This window comes from Hyperolius riggenbachi, chromosome 3, assembly GCF_040937935.1.
Source record: "Hyperolius riggenbachi isolate aHypRig1 chromosome 3, aHypRig1.pri, whole genome shotgun sequence".
NCBI classification, from domain to species: domain Eukaryota; kingdom Metazoa; phylum Chordata; class Amphibia; order Anura; family Hyperoliidae; genus Hyperolius; species Hyperolius riggenbachi.
In genome coordinates this window covers 262,003,549-262,019,940 of record NC_090648.1, presented here as the reverse complement: position 1 = coordinate 262,019,940, position 16,392 = coordinate 262,003,549, and the positions used below count along the sequence as shown (strand labels likewise).

General features: G+C 41.2%; 1 protein-coding gene across 1 annotated transcript in view; it reads left to right on the top strand.

Annotated features, from left to right (window-relative positions):
- Positions 1 to 4,105: 4,105 nt before the first annotated feature.
- ATXN7L1 (ataxin 7 like 1) overlaps positions 4,106 to 16,392 on the top strand; it is a 121,710-nt gene continuing 109,423 nt past the window's right edge. The window contains exons 1-2 of the mRNA XM_068276267.1: positions 4,106 to 4,247; positions 4,759 to 4,827. Coding sequence (XP_068132368.1) covers positions 4,151 to 4,247; positions 4,759 to 4,827 — 166 coding nt within the window. The 5' untranslated portion in view covers positions 4,106 to 4,150. The remainder of the gene's footprint in view (positions 4,248 to 4,758; positions 4,828 to 16,392) is intronic.

The window sequence follows — 16,392 nt, the reverse complement described above, 5'->3', positions numbered from 1 at the left end:
ACACCTTAGTTAGGAATGTATTTTGATATTGTATCTGTGTTTTGACTTCGGCTATCCTTGACTACTCTCTCGCTCTACGTTATTGTACCTTTGCCCATCTGATTCTTGTTGCCGACCTTTGCCTGATTTCCGATTACTCTTCTGCCTTCCGTTCCTGTACATGCTGCCTGTCTGACCTTTCTCCCTTCAGTGGAACGTCTCCCACTGGAGGGTTATCTCTGAGGCTTGCCTCTCCGAGACGCCTGCCCCAAGCAGACAATTGCTGCTAGGGGTCGAGATTCCTCACTCTGCCTGGTTAGAGGATCTTACGCACGGGGTTCCCATTCAGAGGTAACCACACCTCTGAGGAATTGCTGTGTGGTGGATATTTCCACACTTCTGTGAATTATATTACTGTCTTTATTGTGTTCTTTTGCTGGTGCCCAGAGGTTAGCAATATATCGGATTATCGGTGATACTGCAGATCATCAATAATCGGGTATATATCTGCATTCTTGGTGATACTGCAGATCGCCAATAATCAGATTCGCTCTGCGTGCTGACACCGATCGTTACAGTGCTAATGTGATTAGTTTGCATAACAACATTTAACTTGTGCTATTTCAGCACGGCATCAATTATAAATCTGCCCCCATGCGTACTGAAATAGGGACAAATGAAGAAAGAGGGAAAGAGGAATTTGGTTCCAAAGAGGGACTGTCTAAAAAAAGGGACATTTGGAAGTTAAGTGTTTGTGTTAAGGAACAACTGAAGTGAGAGGGATATAGAGGCTGCCATATTTATTTCTTTTGTAGCAATTCTAGTTGCTTGGCAGTCCTGCTGATCCTCTGCCTCCAATACTTTTAGCCATATAACCGGAACAAGGATACAGCACATCAGGTATTTCTGACATTTTTGTCAGATCTGACAAGATTAGCTGCATGCTTGTTTCAGGTGTTATTCAGACACTACTGCAGCCATATAGATCAGCAGGGCTGGCTGGCAACCGGTATTGTTTAAAAGGAAATATATATGGCAGCCTCCATATCCCTCGCACTTCAGTTGTCCTTTAACCTTTTGGCTACAATTCTAAATTAATTAATGTTACACTGCATTGTGATAATGCCGGTTCTAGACTTTTTGCTGCCTGAGGCAAACTTCTGAGGATGGTCGTCACTCCCCCCCCCCCCCCCCCCCCTAGAAGAATGCTTCATTTAATGTCCGCACATGACATGCTGCAGCTCAGCCCAATGGCATACTGACTGGCTGTGAGTCTGACTGTGACAAACAAACTGCTCACCCTCAGCCAGTCCATTCCTCCTCAGGAAGGTACACACAGTACAAACATGCTGCCCCTGTAATCTCTGCGCCTGATGCAAATGTTTCACCTTGCTTCATGAGAGAACCGTCCCTGCTTGTATCCCAAACATTATCATTCAAGGTATGCATGCAACTAATATTGTTAAAAGAGTTAAGGTACCCATTAACCGTACAATATTTTGCGATCATTTGATCAGATTTTCACTATCAAATTGTACAGAAAACCACGCAGTATATGTAGAAAATGAGCTTGAAATAATAATATGGTTGATTGGAATGCAGAAGTTTGTTGATTGGAATGTTGAGGTTTACCATTGTATCTGAAAAGAGAAAGTTCCCTAATGGACCCATTGATGGCATTAATCGATAAATGCCTTTCCGATTACTTATGGTCCCGCAAATCTGGTCGAATGATAACATCTGATGATGAAAATGATGTATTGTTAATGGGCACCTTTAGGGCCTGATGCACCAACCTTTTTTCATGAGTTACAGAATCTCTCCTTATCTTTTTCTAACCTTATGTGCCCAGGTAAGATGATAAAAAAAATACATATAGAAAATTGTAATAAATCACAGAAAACTCGTTTTAAGTGACTTTTATGCTTCCAGTGGGAAGAAATGTTATCATATAAATAAACTGAGAAACAAATGGTGAAATAATTCATAATCAGGGCCTTGAGCTGTGCACACACCTTAGAGTTTCCTCACCGGAAACATCCATGAATGTTTTATCCAAAAGTCTAGAGCATGTACATGTTTCCCCTGATGTTGCTGACCCCCCTCACCAAGAGAATGGATTGGGCTGGATGACTGCATGATTGCTTTTGTTTCAGCAAAGGAAGTTTCTATAGAATGGTGCAGAACACAACATGATGCTTGGCAGGTAGCTGAGCAATATGAGCTGTCACCTGAAATGGTCAGGAATAATTATTTGGGGGGGGGGGTGTTGAGAGGGTATATAAACCTTTAGATATATTTGTTAAAGTCTTACTTTAGGATTTTTTTTTTAAATATAAGATCAAATAGTTAAATAAGCATAGTACCCATGACCACAGAGGGCCAGCTACCACAGTGTACTAACAATGTATACACCTTCGTTACAATTACTATATAAATCAAAAGTGTGCTACCCCGAAGTTCGTGCCACTCAAAAAGTATCCTGAGCTTGTGAGCTTGAGCTCCTGTCCTCGCTGTGCCTCACATGTATCGCGGCCCTAGCAGCTTCATCAGAGGTTTTAAAGCAGAAGATGAAAAAAAATGCCACATAAAGTGTTCTTATGTTAATATTATATATGTTCAAATATGTGTAGTTTCCAGAAAATACTTCATATTCATTAGGAATAATTTAGATTTAAAAGCCCTGTCCAGACACAATTGTCTAAACTTCAGGGAAAAAGATGGTTGCGATATAAGGTTTTACTGATCACAGATGAAATGACGTGATTGGTGAATATTTGGATATTTTTAGTCTGAAACTCTCTTGCACCTACCGGGCACTTGTTAGCCCCCATGGAGTCACATCTGAGCATAGTGGCAGCCCTGCTCAGAAGTGATATGTTGCGGATCTCTGCCACCAGACAACGCCAATGCGTGTCAAGCACTGAGATGCATGGGCTTATAAACACAATGGCCTCGATTCATAAAGTATTCCCGCATTCGGAAATGCTGAAAACGGCTCACTTTACCGACCACACAGCAAAATCTGTATTCATAAAGGCTTTTTCCGCATGAAAAGCCGACTTTCGCAAGCAGAGTGATAAATCCCCGTCTTGCGCAGTGATTTTCATAGCAAAAGTAACAAGTAGTCAATTCATAAAGATTAGAGGTAGCGGTATGCGGACGGGTATTACCGCTACCTCTGATGTGGCGAGAAGCGTGCGGAATACAGTGCAGTGAATGGGACAGACCTCCCAAGCAGCTGCAAAGAGAACACCGCACGGAGGGATTCCGCCTGCTTCTCCTGTTTCCGCATGTCTCCCCACAGCCTAACGCCTGCCTACAGCGGAATATCTCCGCACGCCTGTCACATCTAGCAACATTTTTATGAATTACCACCCTGAAGGCGGAAATACCGACAGCGGTGTTTCCCCGCTCGACTTTACCTTACCGACAGCACTTTTATAAATCGAGGCCAATGAAATAATGCATTACAGTGGGCTTCTTCTCCCCAATGTCAACTCTTTATAAATGTAGCAAGACAACAATTTATAAACTTGGGTGATGGGCCAAGTCACCTGAAATGTGTACTTACGTATTTCTGCAGAAACAACAGCATTTTCAGATCACCATATTCACAAAAGTGGCAACAAGCTCAAATGCTGGACTGTCACTTTATTTTTAAACTCTAAGTAGAAATCTACCACCACCATATTTATAAAGCTGTGCTCATCCAATCTGATCATCTGTTATAAATAGACCCCTTTATCATATCCAAATATTTTGTAAAGACAATTTTTTAAATTTTATCCAATCTAATGCTAAAATCTCATCTTAAGCTGGCGTTACTGATAGCTTCGTTGCTTATTAATACCAACTCAACTTCAAAGCATTTCAGTGTCACTGTAGGATAAAAAGTGTCAAGTGTGGTTATATCAGAAAACTCGCAATAGCAGCGTTACTATGTTTTACTAAAGGGAAGCTGCTCTCTAGCTCCCCCTTTGGTCAATGACGAAGCAGCGCCTAGTGGCTGCCAAACATGAGCATGGAGGATCAGAGACAGAGTCGCTCGGCTTCCCCCTCCCCTTCACTCAGCTCAATGTCGGAACGTTCCGAAGATGACGTCACAGAGCCTCGAATCCCGTGTCGCTCCGCTTCCGAAGGAAAGGAAAAGCAACAAGAAGGAAGAGCAATGGCGACACTGGATCGCAAAGTGCCCAGTCCGGAGGCTTTTCTGGGCAAACCATGGTCCACCTGGATCGACGCCGCTAAAATACACTGCTCCGACAGTAAGAACACGGCCCCATCCGCCTGGCCATTTGCTCTGTAACCGATCAATCAGCCCCGTACACCCTGGGTTTATATAGGCATCTAGATTGATATATATAAAATAAAAGTGAGAGACTGATCCCTGGTGCCCCCAGCGCTACTCCCTCTAGTAAGAGACATAAAGGCAACCACCAAATACAGAGAAAGACATATAGAAAGAGGTAGAGCTAGCAGATCCAGACTGAGACTGAGTGTGTGTGGATTTACTGTGTGTCTAATAGAGAGAGGCCCATCCTTTAGTGCTGTCTGTGCTCTTTTATACACTGGATCTTCCTATGCACGCTTCTATATTTATTATATATTTGGCAGAAATGAGCTCTATAATGTGTGTACATGTACCCCTGACCTCAGCCTATGGGTCTTGAATGGTTGAGGCTGTAAAAATGAGAGTTGGCTGGAGGACTGTGTAGACATTGCTGTTTACCTTTGCTGGGATGCACATCCTGACTTTGGCTTCTTTTTCTTCCACAGATGTAGATATAGAAGAGACTGGAAAAGAGGGTGGAAAAAACAGGGAGGTTATGAGGCTAAATAAAGAGGGTAAGTGTGATGCGAAATGTCAAGCACTGTCTTGTATCAAGAACTGGTGTGCTATGAGGCCACTGGTCATAAATGGCATGGTGACATTAGCACCATGTATATCTTATATCCATCAACAGAATTTTGCCTTTCAGCAGTAATGCTGCTTCATAATTTTTGCCTCTGTGAGCTTTTCCCACTATGTGTTGGAGGAAAACTGTATGTAATTATTCACATTTTTGGTATTATACAGAAATGCATGTTAACAATGACTGACAGTCTATAAAGGCTAACACTGACGTACAAAGAGTGGTGTTATTGTGCAAATTATGCAAGAGCCGTGCAAATAATTCCACTTGTCCGTACAATGTTGAGGCACTTGTCTAGTTTAAGGGACCCAGTACGAAATCTCATAAGGACGAGTTCTCCAATCATTGTCCCTCTACAGTATGAAGTGTTGTTATTGGCTGAACAGTATGGCTGTAGTTTACTACAACCTATCTGAAACCTACCAGTTCGAGAGGGTGCTGTCCACCCAATCAAGTTAACAGAAGAAATCCCTATTAGGTTTCCTGCTGGGTCTGCTAAGCTAGACTAGCGCCAATTTTGATCTACAGGAATTGGGTTTGGGGATGGTGCAGAACCAGATCTTTACAAAGGGCTAATCAGATACAAAAGCTTGTTAGTTTTAAGAATATGACCAGCCTCTTGCAAAGATCAGACTCTGTGTCTGATATTTTACAGTAATTGTAGATAAAACAAAAAACAGGAAGTTGACTTTCAGAGTACAAGTCTAGCAACCACTAACTACATAGCCATTTTTATAGGTAAGAAAGTGATTTGTCAGGTGAATGGTTAGGGATATTGCTCTTAGAAATTGATTTCAGTCAAGCTAGGTACACTCCTTTCAGTCTGATTGTACAGTTTGCATGCATTTTTCCCAGCAGATGCATAGACTGTAGTCATTGGATTGAATACAGTGTTTAGAGAGCTTTGCATACTACTTAAATGTATTAGGATACATGTAAGTATTTATCATACTACATTGGAAATTACAAGGTATAGGCCATGTAACAACTATGAATCAATCATTCATGATCTAAATTCTCACTGGTATGTCACAGGGCGCTATATTCTTCTCCCATTTTGATTATTTAGCAAGACTTGCTTCCAATTTATACCCAGCAGTCAGGAAGACATTGTTTACCGTATTTTTTGTGTTTCATCTTAACCACTTTACCTCCGCAGTGCTAAATTTCTCCGTCCCTCTGCGCACTGCTTCACCCCCAGGGACGGAGAAAGGCGTATGTTTCTGTTTACATGCCGGGAGTGGGCGGGGCAACACGCTCGCACACTCTAGCCAGCCCGCACAGCAGTTGACTAATAGGACATTAGGAACGAGTGTTCCTAAATCCAATTAGAGTCCCCGATTGATGTATGAAGGCTGCTTCAAAGAGAAGCAGTCTTCATAACAAACCGCCGGCACATTGTTATTGTGTCCGTGTGCGCGAGATCACGCGATCGCGCGTGCACACACCCACCCGCACAGCCCCTGCAGTCCAATGATTGGTTATTGGGGACCCCAGTCCCCAATAACCAATCATACCACATGACAAATAAATGAATGGGGACTGCCTCTGCTTGAGGCAGTCTTCATTCATAACAACAGTTGTAAACAAAGGTGCAGCGCGCGATCGCGCGCTCCCGCGCCGCACGCACGCACGTGCACACCAGCTCCACAGTCCAATGATTGGTTTTGGGGACCCCAGTCCCCAATAACCAATCATATTGCCTAATAAATGAATGATGACTGCCTGGGAAGAGTGAAAAATGCTCTGGTTTTTAAGGGGAAAACCCCTCAGTTGTGAAGTGGTTAAAATGTAAACAGCTTGAATTTGGAGAGCTCACTTTATGTCACTGCTGTCAAGTTTGGCGCTATTCATGCACTTACTGTGATCGTTTGGTGTAAAAAATGTCAAGAACTGTTGATGTGCTAAAAAATGGAAATGCAGCCTTTCAGGGTGACACACCAATTTAAACATGTAATAGCCTCTATTTCTAGTCAGCTCCCATTGACTAGTCAGCAATGAAATGATTCTACCTACAGCCACCTTCTATGAAGAAAATAAAGTTTTATAAGCAATGCGCATGCAGTGTGCTGCTTTTCAAAAGGTAGATTTGTGTTTCCTCTGACAGAATCTAGTATTATCTTATTTGGCTGGCATTTCAAAGAGGAAGATTTGAATATATTATGCATTTTTTTATTACCTTTTTTTTCTTTTACAGTTGTTTCCTGCTTTGTAGAACTAATGAGTTTCGAGTACTTGTATACATATTGTTGCCAATTGATTGGGACATTGTATGTTGGCTACATGGCTCAGCTTATATTGTGTGATGGCACGTTAAATTCATTAAGCTTTCATTCAATATTCTGTATGGCTGGTATAAATCGAAATATTTACTTCGTCAGTATGGCCTAGTACCTCATTGTTTTCTTGAAACAAAGGGCATTTTCTTATATTATCATTATGTTTCATGTAATGATATAATCTTATGCGGTGCTGTACAAAGTAAAACACAAACAAAGGCATATGACACCAAGGTTTTGTACAACAGAAATGTGGCATAAGTAATGCGGCCTGGGCTCTGCGCACAAAGAATTTGAGGCTTTTGAAATTAAAGTTCTTTCCTCCTTCAAAATTATTTTGAATTGAACAAAGATGCTTTGAAATGGCTGTTAGTTAATTTTCTCTCTCTAGCTGAGCTAAAATTGTGAGGCAGCTGGGAAGCATGAAGGAATATGGAGGCATCAGTTCTCAGTGAATTTACAGTTGTGTCTGATTATGGTGCGATTGTGCCTGCTCCTTTTATTAAGGTTCTCCTGGCCAACTGAAACTGTCTTGTGTCAGGATTAGTGGCACTGGACTTATTACTCTTGGCCAATAAGAACAGCTCATTAAGGGAGACGATTTATAAGTCAGACCTGAAGTACACTCCATAAACAACTGGACAAAAGTAACTTTAAAGGGAACCTAAACTGAGAGGGATATGGATGTTTCCTTTTAAACAATACCAGTTGCTTGGCAGTCCGGCTGATCTCTTTAGCTGCAGTAGAGGCTGAATCACAGACCAGAAACAAGCATGCAGCTAATCCAGTCAGAGCATCTGATCTGCATGCTTGTTCAGGGGCTGTGGCTGAAAGTATTATATACACAGGATCAGCAGGAGAGTCAAGCAACTGGTATTATTTTAAAAGGAAAAATCCATATCCTCTCAGTTTAGATTCCCTTTAAGGGTCCTTCTGCACAGCCCATCCATTGTGTTACAACAGATAATATCACTGCAATGCAGTGCAATGAAGGTTTCAGAGGTTGGAGTATGAAAAGGTTGTGTGAAGTCCTGTAGGCATGTGTAGGAACAGGTGGTGCTGATGTAGGATAGGAGAATGTTGTGTGCAAAGTGGAGGTTGTAGTTGGGGAAATTATGGAGGGGACAAATTGTGAAGAGCTTTGTAGGTTAGAACTAGGAGCTTGAACTGAATTCTCTGCATCTTTGGCAACCAAACTTCCTAACTTTAAACTTGGGTCTAAAAAAAACAAGTTAATTATTACTCATTTAAGGACAGCAGGCCGAGACTGGCAAATCACTCTTCTATATACCTATGGTCAAACTGGAACTGCTGGTTTAAAGCATACATAACTCCTTAAATGTATAGAGCCATTTAATGAAATAGTTCTATTTGCTATCATCAGTGAAAGGTGTTCACATCTGTATGGAATTGGAGGCTACATAGTTACATAGTTATTTGGGTTGAAAAAAGACATAAGTCCATCGACGTTGCAAAGTAGTAAAGCACAAAATTAGGTTACGTTATGGAGAACTACTATGATTGTGTCATGGACCAGAGAAGCCTGCTGAAAAGCACAGCAAAACACTGTACTACTTCAAATACAAGGTGTTTATGTGTTGTCTTCTCAGCATATTGAAAACAATGGATAAGTATTTCCAATTTAACTGAAAACTTGTATTGGTTATTTAACATGAGATTAAACCACATATAACTTGAGGTCTTCAGCAGGAGAGAAAAAGAGAGAATGTGGCATGCAGCATAGATTACAGGATACTCATGCACACATATCTGCTGCTAGAGCCACAAGGTAGGAGAATAAAGACAAAGAACAAGCTAAGTAGAGGGAAGAGAAAGTAGAAGAAAGAGACAAGAAAGGGGGAGAAGGTAAGGTCACAACACAACTTAATCAATAGTCATGTGTGTCCTGGCGTATGGCAAAGATGTGTGTGATGGAGAGTAGGTGGCGTCAGTCAGCCACAAGCCACATATTTTATTACATTTCTGAGAACAGTTCCTTTTAGCATGTATTATGGAATAGTCATATTAAAGCAGTTAGTTTCAGCACTCGCCGCTACCCGTTGCCTCTATAGACCGAAACAGGAAAAAGGGTGCCGCCATAGGCTTCCATTTTATAAAAGCTGTGATTTGCAGTAATGAGGAAATTTTTAGGCGTGGGGGCGCTGAGTTAAGGGTTAGGCGACACCAGGGTAGGTTTAAGGGTTAGGCATTAATAGAGGGACGGTCTGTTTTAGGCATCATCAGAGGGTGGGTTCTGTGTGAGAGTAAGGTTAGGTTTAGTCATAGTAAAATATCTGTAAACATTACTGATATTTTACTAGCAAAAATTCGTAGAACATCGCTAATTTTAACAATATTCTACTAGCAGAAATCCCCTGCACCTTTTTTTTCTAGGTGCATTTCTTTCCTGCACACCCATAGACTGCTGTGCAAATTTTCAGTTATGGAGCACCAGGTGCTTAGTTCTGGTGTGGGCACTCGGCTATAAAATAGCTGAGCGCACGGACATATAGCGGGAGAGAGCACACAGATCAGTCATGAGTTTGGCTACAGTGTAGTGTAATTAGGATAGCTGCAGGGAAGAAAGTTTAGTGTGGAAGGTTATTGTTAGTCAACAAGGTAGCAGAGATGGAGGTTAGTTTTAGGCAAGGAAAGGGAGGTTAGTGTTAGGAGTTAGACATGAAGAGGGAGGTTAATGTTAAAAAGGGATAGTGTAGAGATATTAACAATATTTTAATTATTGGTAATATCTCTCACCAAGGTTCACTCATGGCAATACTAAATGCACCCCTATTAACGCCCTTAAGCCTTGACTCTACAGTGTGTATGTCTCTCCTGTTTCAAGGCAGCAGTGGCCCTGTTTTACCACAGTGGTATAAGATGTGAACCAGTATGCTTCCATCAAACCCAGAAACACCATCTTTGGGTTTGTAAAATTTGTGACATCAATAAGCTTAGAGATCATCTCACTGATTCCACTTGTTGATATCTCAACTTAGGGCAAGCCCACGTCATGTGCATGAAAGTGTCCACATCCCTCTCACACCTATGGGTAGGATTCATTCTATGCAAAAGAGATGGTGTAAAATATAAGTATTTCCAGTGTAATGCAAGTATACTTGCATTTTTGGAGCTGTAAAGACTGTTATATTGACTTCCTAAATATGTAAATATTCAAAGCTAAAATACTTTCTAAGTCACTCATCTGAAACAAATATTTACAAGGGAGGACAAATTAGCTGGTGCGCCTCTAAATTAGAAGAACTGACAATGACCTCTGAAATTACTTTACACTGACAAAAGTTATTGGCCCCCGTCATTTTAAATTTTTAACAAAAAACAGACTTTCCTAGTGATTCAACAGGCTATTTCAAGTAATAATGTAAATCATTGCATGGATAAAACTGGTGGCACCTATAGCCTAACTGCTGCTCTATGTTTAAAGGCAATCACCACAAACAAATTATTCCTATAGCTCTCAGTGAGACTTCTACCCTTGTTAATAGTACTTTGGTCCGGTCTTGCTGAGTAAACGGCTCCAGCGGTGTCCTTGTTCCAGCAGTGCATTCTCTGTTGCATCTTTCAGGGTTTTTTTTTCAGTAGATAGTGAATAGGATTTAAATTAGGGCTCATAGAAGGTTACCGTAGTTCAGAATAGTCCAATGTTTTGTGTTTAGCTGTTTGTGGGTGTTCTTAGTTTTGCTGTTTTGGGTCATGTTGAAGAATCCCTGATGAGTATTTTGACACTGGTCAGTATATTTTATTCCAAGATGTCTTGATAGTCTTGAGATTTAATTATTCCCCTGTGTGGACTCGAGGTAGCCCCAAAACACAACCAAGCCTCACCCATGTTTCACAGTAAGTTTGGTGTTTTATTCTTTGCGTATTTTTTATCCCCCTGTTGTCATAAAGCTGAAGGGACTTGGTGGAAAGCTCAAGTCTTTGTTTCCTCTGTCCAAAGGACATTCTCCCAGAAGCATTGTAGTTTGTCAGTATGCACTTTACAAAATCCCAGTGTGGCTGCTTTGTTTTTCTTTCAGCGGTAGAGTTCTCCTCTGTCCTCTTCCATTTCAGAGTTGAAACAGTATGGACATTGACCTTAGAGATTGTTTCTCTTTTGAATCTGTTCTTGGATTCTTTGCCTTTTACATGCTGCTCGGGCAACTCTCTACTTCCATTTCTCTGGTCTATGTTCAGTATAAGACTCCAAACAGCAGAGTAACTACTTCTCTCCCTGGATAACTGCAGGGTTGGAGAAATGTACGATGCTGATTAAAGAAAACAGTTTTCATCTTATTTATTTAACTTTTCTAGGGATAATAAGAAATGTGTCCAGGCCATTTTAAAATATCTTTGAGTACACAATACTTGAATGACTTATTAGTGGCAATGACATGCTTGTCATCTAATCATTTTCAGGAGGCTTAAAGCACCTTTTCAGTGAGCTAATGAGCTACCAACGAATATCCATGTGTGTAGATCAGGTGTTCTGTGTTTCCCAGGCTGATTGTCTGTTCTGGAGTGAAAACTTAGAAAGCATGTTGGGTAGAAAACACTGCATTACAGCCATGAAAATAGCACTTCTTAGCTGGATGTTTAGCTGGCACCCTTCATGACTTTGTAATGACAGGTACACTTTAAGGACAGTGAGGAGAGACCATCTTCTCCCAGAGACACAACAAAATGAACAGGATTGGAAATCCCATTTGTAACTGCAGTCACCAGAACGGATGTCTCCATATGGAGATTTATTAACAAATCCTGCCCCAGCAACCGCTGTAAAATTCAAAATTGACCTCATTTTCGTTTTGGTGCCAACTGTCATGGGGAACCAGTGAAATTATAAGCAGCAGTTATAGAAATTTGAACTCCTCTGGTACTATCCAGATTAGATCCAAGTTTTTCCTTGACTTTTATACCTTAATATGTTTATTAGCTTTACAGTTGTTACACTGTGAACAGATGTAGTTTCACTGTCCCCTACTTAATGATATTATTTATAACACCAATAATGACAGGTTTGAGCAACAACTATGTGTCTGATTAGATGTCCTCTAAGGTCAGTGGTCAGGGTAGTGATTGGCTGGAGTGCATTTTGTTAACGTATTATACAGTGGTGTCTGTTATCCAGCGCAAATAGGGTGTGCTTGATGCTAGATAGAGTTAATTCAGGTTGCTTAGGATTCCAAGCAATTGGGGCCTTGGGGTGCCACTTTACACCCGGCAGAGTCCTCTATCTCTAAAATGCAGAGCAGTGTGCAGCAGAAAACAAACCTGAGCCCCGGGCTCCATCCTCTTCACTTCTCACAGCTGCTGGCTGTTCTGCATAGAGCGGTGTGGGGTGTGAAGTGGCACACTTAAAGCGGATCCGAGATGAAAAACTAACTATAACAAGTAACTTGCCTATATATCTTATCTAAGGTTTAGGTAGTTTACACAGCCAATATAGCTGCAAACAGCTTTAATAGAATATGATTCTTTCTTCTTGTAATACAATGACAGCAGCCATGTTGTTTGTAAACATTACACAGAGGCAGGCTTATCTGTATCTTGAGCAAAAAAAAAACCTAATCCCCTCCTCCTCCTCCTCCTCCCCTCTGCCTCTGAAATCTCTGGCTAGTAATACCTCTCCCTCCTCCTGCCCAGACTGAGCTCCCATGAGCCCTTGCTACTGTCTGAAAGTGCCTTGGCTCTCTGAAAACCTGTGGGCGTGGCTTGTTTCGTTTATAGGGAATTAGAGTATTAAAACAAAAAAGTATTTGGCTTGAGGAATGCACTATAAACAATAGGAAAGCAACCCAATTATGCAATATGTAAAAGTTCATCTCGGATCCACTTTAAGGCCCCAGCTGCTTGGACAACTATCGCACATCAGGCAATCCTCACCTGTGACAGATAACTGTATATGTCTACCCTCTCTGTTCTGTAGGAGTGCCCATTAGGTAGATTGTGATCCACTGGTACGGTAGATCCCACACTGCCTGCCTGAGTGACATACGCATCATACTCTGTCTCTTTGACTTGGATGAGCTTAGAGCGATATGCTGTCCTGAATTTTTGCGCAACAGTTTTGGGTAATTGATGCTGCAAGGGGAGACGCCATACATTTAGAAGCATTATGTGCTGCTGCTGATTTCAATATTGCCGGACACTGAGCATGATTTTGTAAGCTTGGTATTGTGACTCTATTTGGTCAAGCACTATTGATGTTTGGCTTACTGAGTAGGACTCTGTGATATGCATCTAATTGAATGGCGGCTTGTGGTAGTCACTGATGGACTGTCATGGCACATTTGCTACAGTTGTGGCTTGCATCTGTTGGTAGATTCTACCTGGTAAAAAGTAGCTGAAACAGTGTGAGCACCTCACAGGATTGAACATACACACTTGGCTGAGCAGAGCTGTATGTTCATATGCTGATCTTTAATGATGGTTGCTGGATTGTGTTTATCACTGCCTACAACCACCTAGAGCCTGCACTGATCTTTATGGCCTATGTAAAGCGCTTTATAAGCATCACTGCTAGGAGATGGGCACATATTTGCTATAAAGTATTTATTTCAGATTTACATTTCAAGTTATGTACCTATAACCAGCTGTTGTGGTTTAAAAAGAAAATCATATTGTAATTCAGAGCAATGTAAAGTCTTCAGTAGACAATTAAATCAAGGAGTTGCTAGTAAAATGTTTAGATTTATGTTACATTAAGACCACCTTCCTAATATTGGGTAGATACCCCTATGCTGTGTCTTTGCCATGTGCTTTGCGTATGGATCAGCCCAGGAATATTCATCTGTAATACAAGTAAGCGTTGGGTTTGGTGTTACGATGGAAAAGACCGGACTTAGGATCTTGTGAATTGGTGAAGTGTGGTAGAGTATACATTTTGTGCATCTTGAAGCCTGTTTCTCTCTGTCATAAGGAATTGTGAGTGAGCTACAGCTTTTTTTTTTACCGTTCAGTTGATAGTATTGCTGTTTTGGATTGTTGGACTAAGCAATGCGTATGTAACCTGAGTTAATGAAACAGCATTTCATGAAAGCTACATAATCAGGGGTTTCCCACAGTGAAAGCTGCATATCTGGAATTTCAACAAATAAAGCAAATTTGAACTGAAAGCTCCTCTTCTTATCAATCAGTAAAGCCACCTATGACATAGAACCAACCCACTTACAAAAAAAGCTATGCTTAATACAAATTTGCCTTTTTAAAGCAGAAGGTATTTGCAGTCACTCAGCGAGTGTGAGCAAGAAAGATCTCCCATGATGCATCACTGCTGAATATACAAAACTTCCCTTTATGCCTTTTAAAAGCCAGACGCACATCCAGAACCACTGGTTGACTGTAAACGTGAAGCTGAATGACTGCAAATACGTTCTTCTCCATGAAGGAAAATCTTATATTAAGCACAACTTTTATATGAATTAGTCCTTTCTCTTTGAATCTTGGTATTTCACCACTAGTTACATGACAGATGCCCAGCCTGGAGATGTGGCAAAATCTTCCAAATGGATATACAAAGAGCAGTAACAAGTTGATGGAATTTATGATTTCTTTTCAGATGCTTTTTTGGAAACCTTTTTAATTGACACGCTTTCTCTGTCCAATTGGTGCCTGCCACAGGAACAGTGAGTAAAGATCTCTACTGTGAAACTGACGGCTATGAATTATAAACCCAACAAAGGTTCTGCTCTTTTTTTTCACTTAGTGTACCTGAGGTGAAAGAAAGATTAAAATCTATATTTACCTTGATGATCTATAGGCTCTCCAGACTCCTCCAGGCCCTTTATTGCATTCACCCCGCCTTCTCTGTCTTGCATCTGTACGCCCTATTCATAGCTGCAACTTGGACCAGTGGGAGCCTGGCACATGCGCAGTCCACTCCCTGCACCTCTGTGTATCGTGCTTACACACAGCTATGCACAGCAACCGTGGCCGCGAGCATCTCGGGCATGTGCAGTTTGGAAAGAATCAAAACTGCGATCGCCCAGGATGCTCCAGGTGATGGTTGTTAAACACAGTGGTGCGGGAGCGAGTGTAGAGAGGGTGCACATATGGACAGTGCTTGTGCCCTTGAGAACTGACCGGAGTTCTAAACGGGCCATACAACAATGCAGCAGCAAGACGGAGGGGTGGTCAGATGCAATAAGGAGCCAGGAGGCATCTGAAGAGTCTATACATTTTCAAGGTAAGTACATTTAAAACTTTTTTTTTTTTTTTTTTTACACAGATTACTTAAATTGGTAACTAGGAAAATCATTTTGGGTTTAGCTATTTAAAACAAAAGACAATGAGGAAAATAATATAAAAATTGGTGCAAGCTAGGAAGTGTTGCTCAGGGTAACCAGTCAGGAATAGTGTTGTTGTTCGAATCTGGGTTTCCTTATTCAAAAATTATTACGGTATGAATTGTGAAGGTTCTTTTTGGGAACATTTAGTAAAACCAGTGAAAGTGAAGCTGAAGCAAAACTGCAACACCTGGTGCTACTTTCTGACTCTCTCCTCCCATAATGGTGCTGAACTGCTATGCACGGCATTACCCGGGCTTCTGAATAAGGAAACTATGATTTGAACATCTGTTCCAATCTTGCTTCAATTAATAATAGAACTGCCACATTTCTGCATCACTTTACAGAGAATATCGAAATATTTGGCTGGCTATAGATTGCCTACTGTAATGAATCAAATTAGGAAGAAATTGATTCCTAGCACATTGATTCTCAACAGATTCCAGTAGGGAATCTATTGAATATTGATTGAACTGCAGTGTTGCACTGATCAATGCAGTGCAACACTGGGCTGTCAACCTTCCTCATTCCTGCCTTGCTCCTAATTAAACTTGATCCTACGTTCTGTCCGATAGATACTTTGATTGTTTAAAACTGATTGAAAGGTGATCGATCAGACCTTTTTGGCGGAATTGATTCCTTGCACATTGATCAAATCTGGAGGTAATGCAACGGGAACATTGGCATGTGTATGGACACGTGTAACTGCCTCTACACGGGGCTCACAGTCTAGTGTCCCTCCATAGTCCGTGGCTGATTTGGGGAAAAGCTAATTGGTCTGTATACATGTAATGAAGGTGCTGGGAAATTTGGATGCAGGGTAAAGCTGCAAAAGTCCCGGCAGCCTTAATGACTATTTCCCCTCCAGGCCACCATTGAGTTGGGGAGTAAAATACAATTCGGCTTTCAGCTATTGCTGGCGGTCAAATT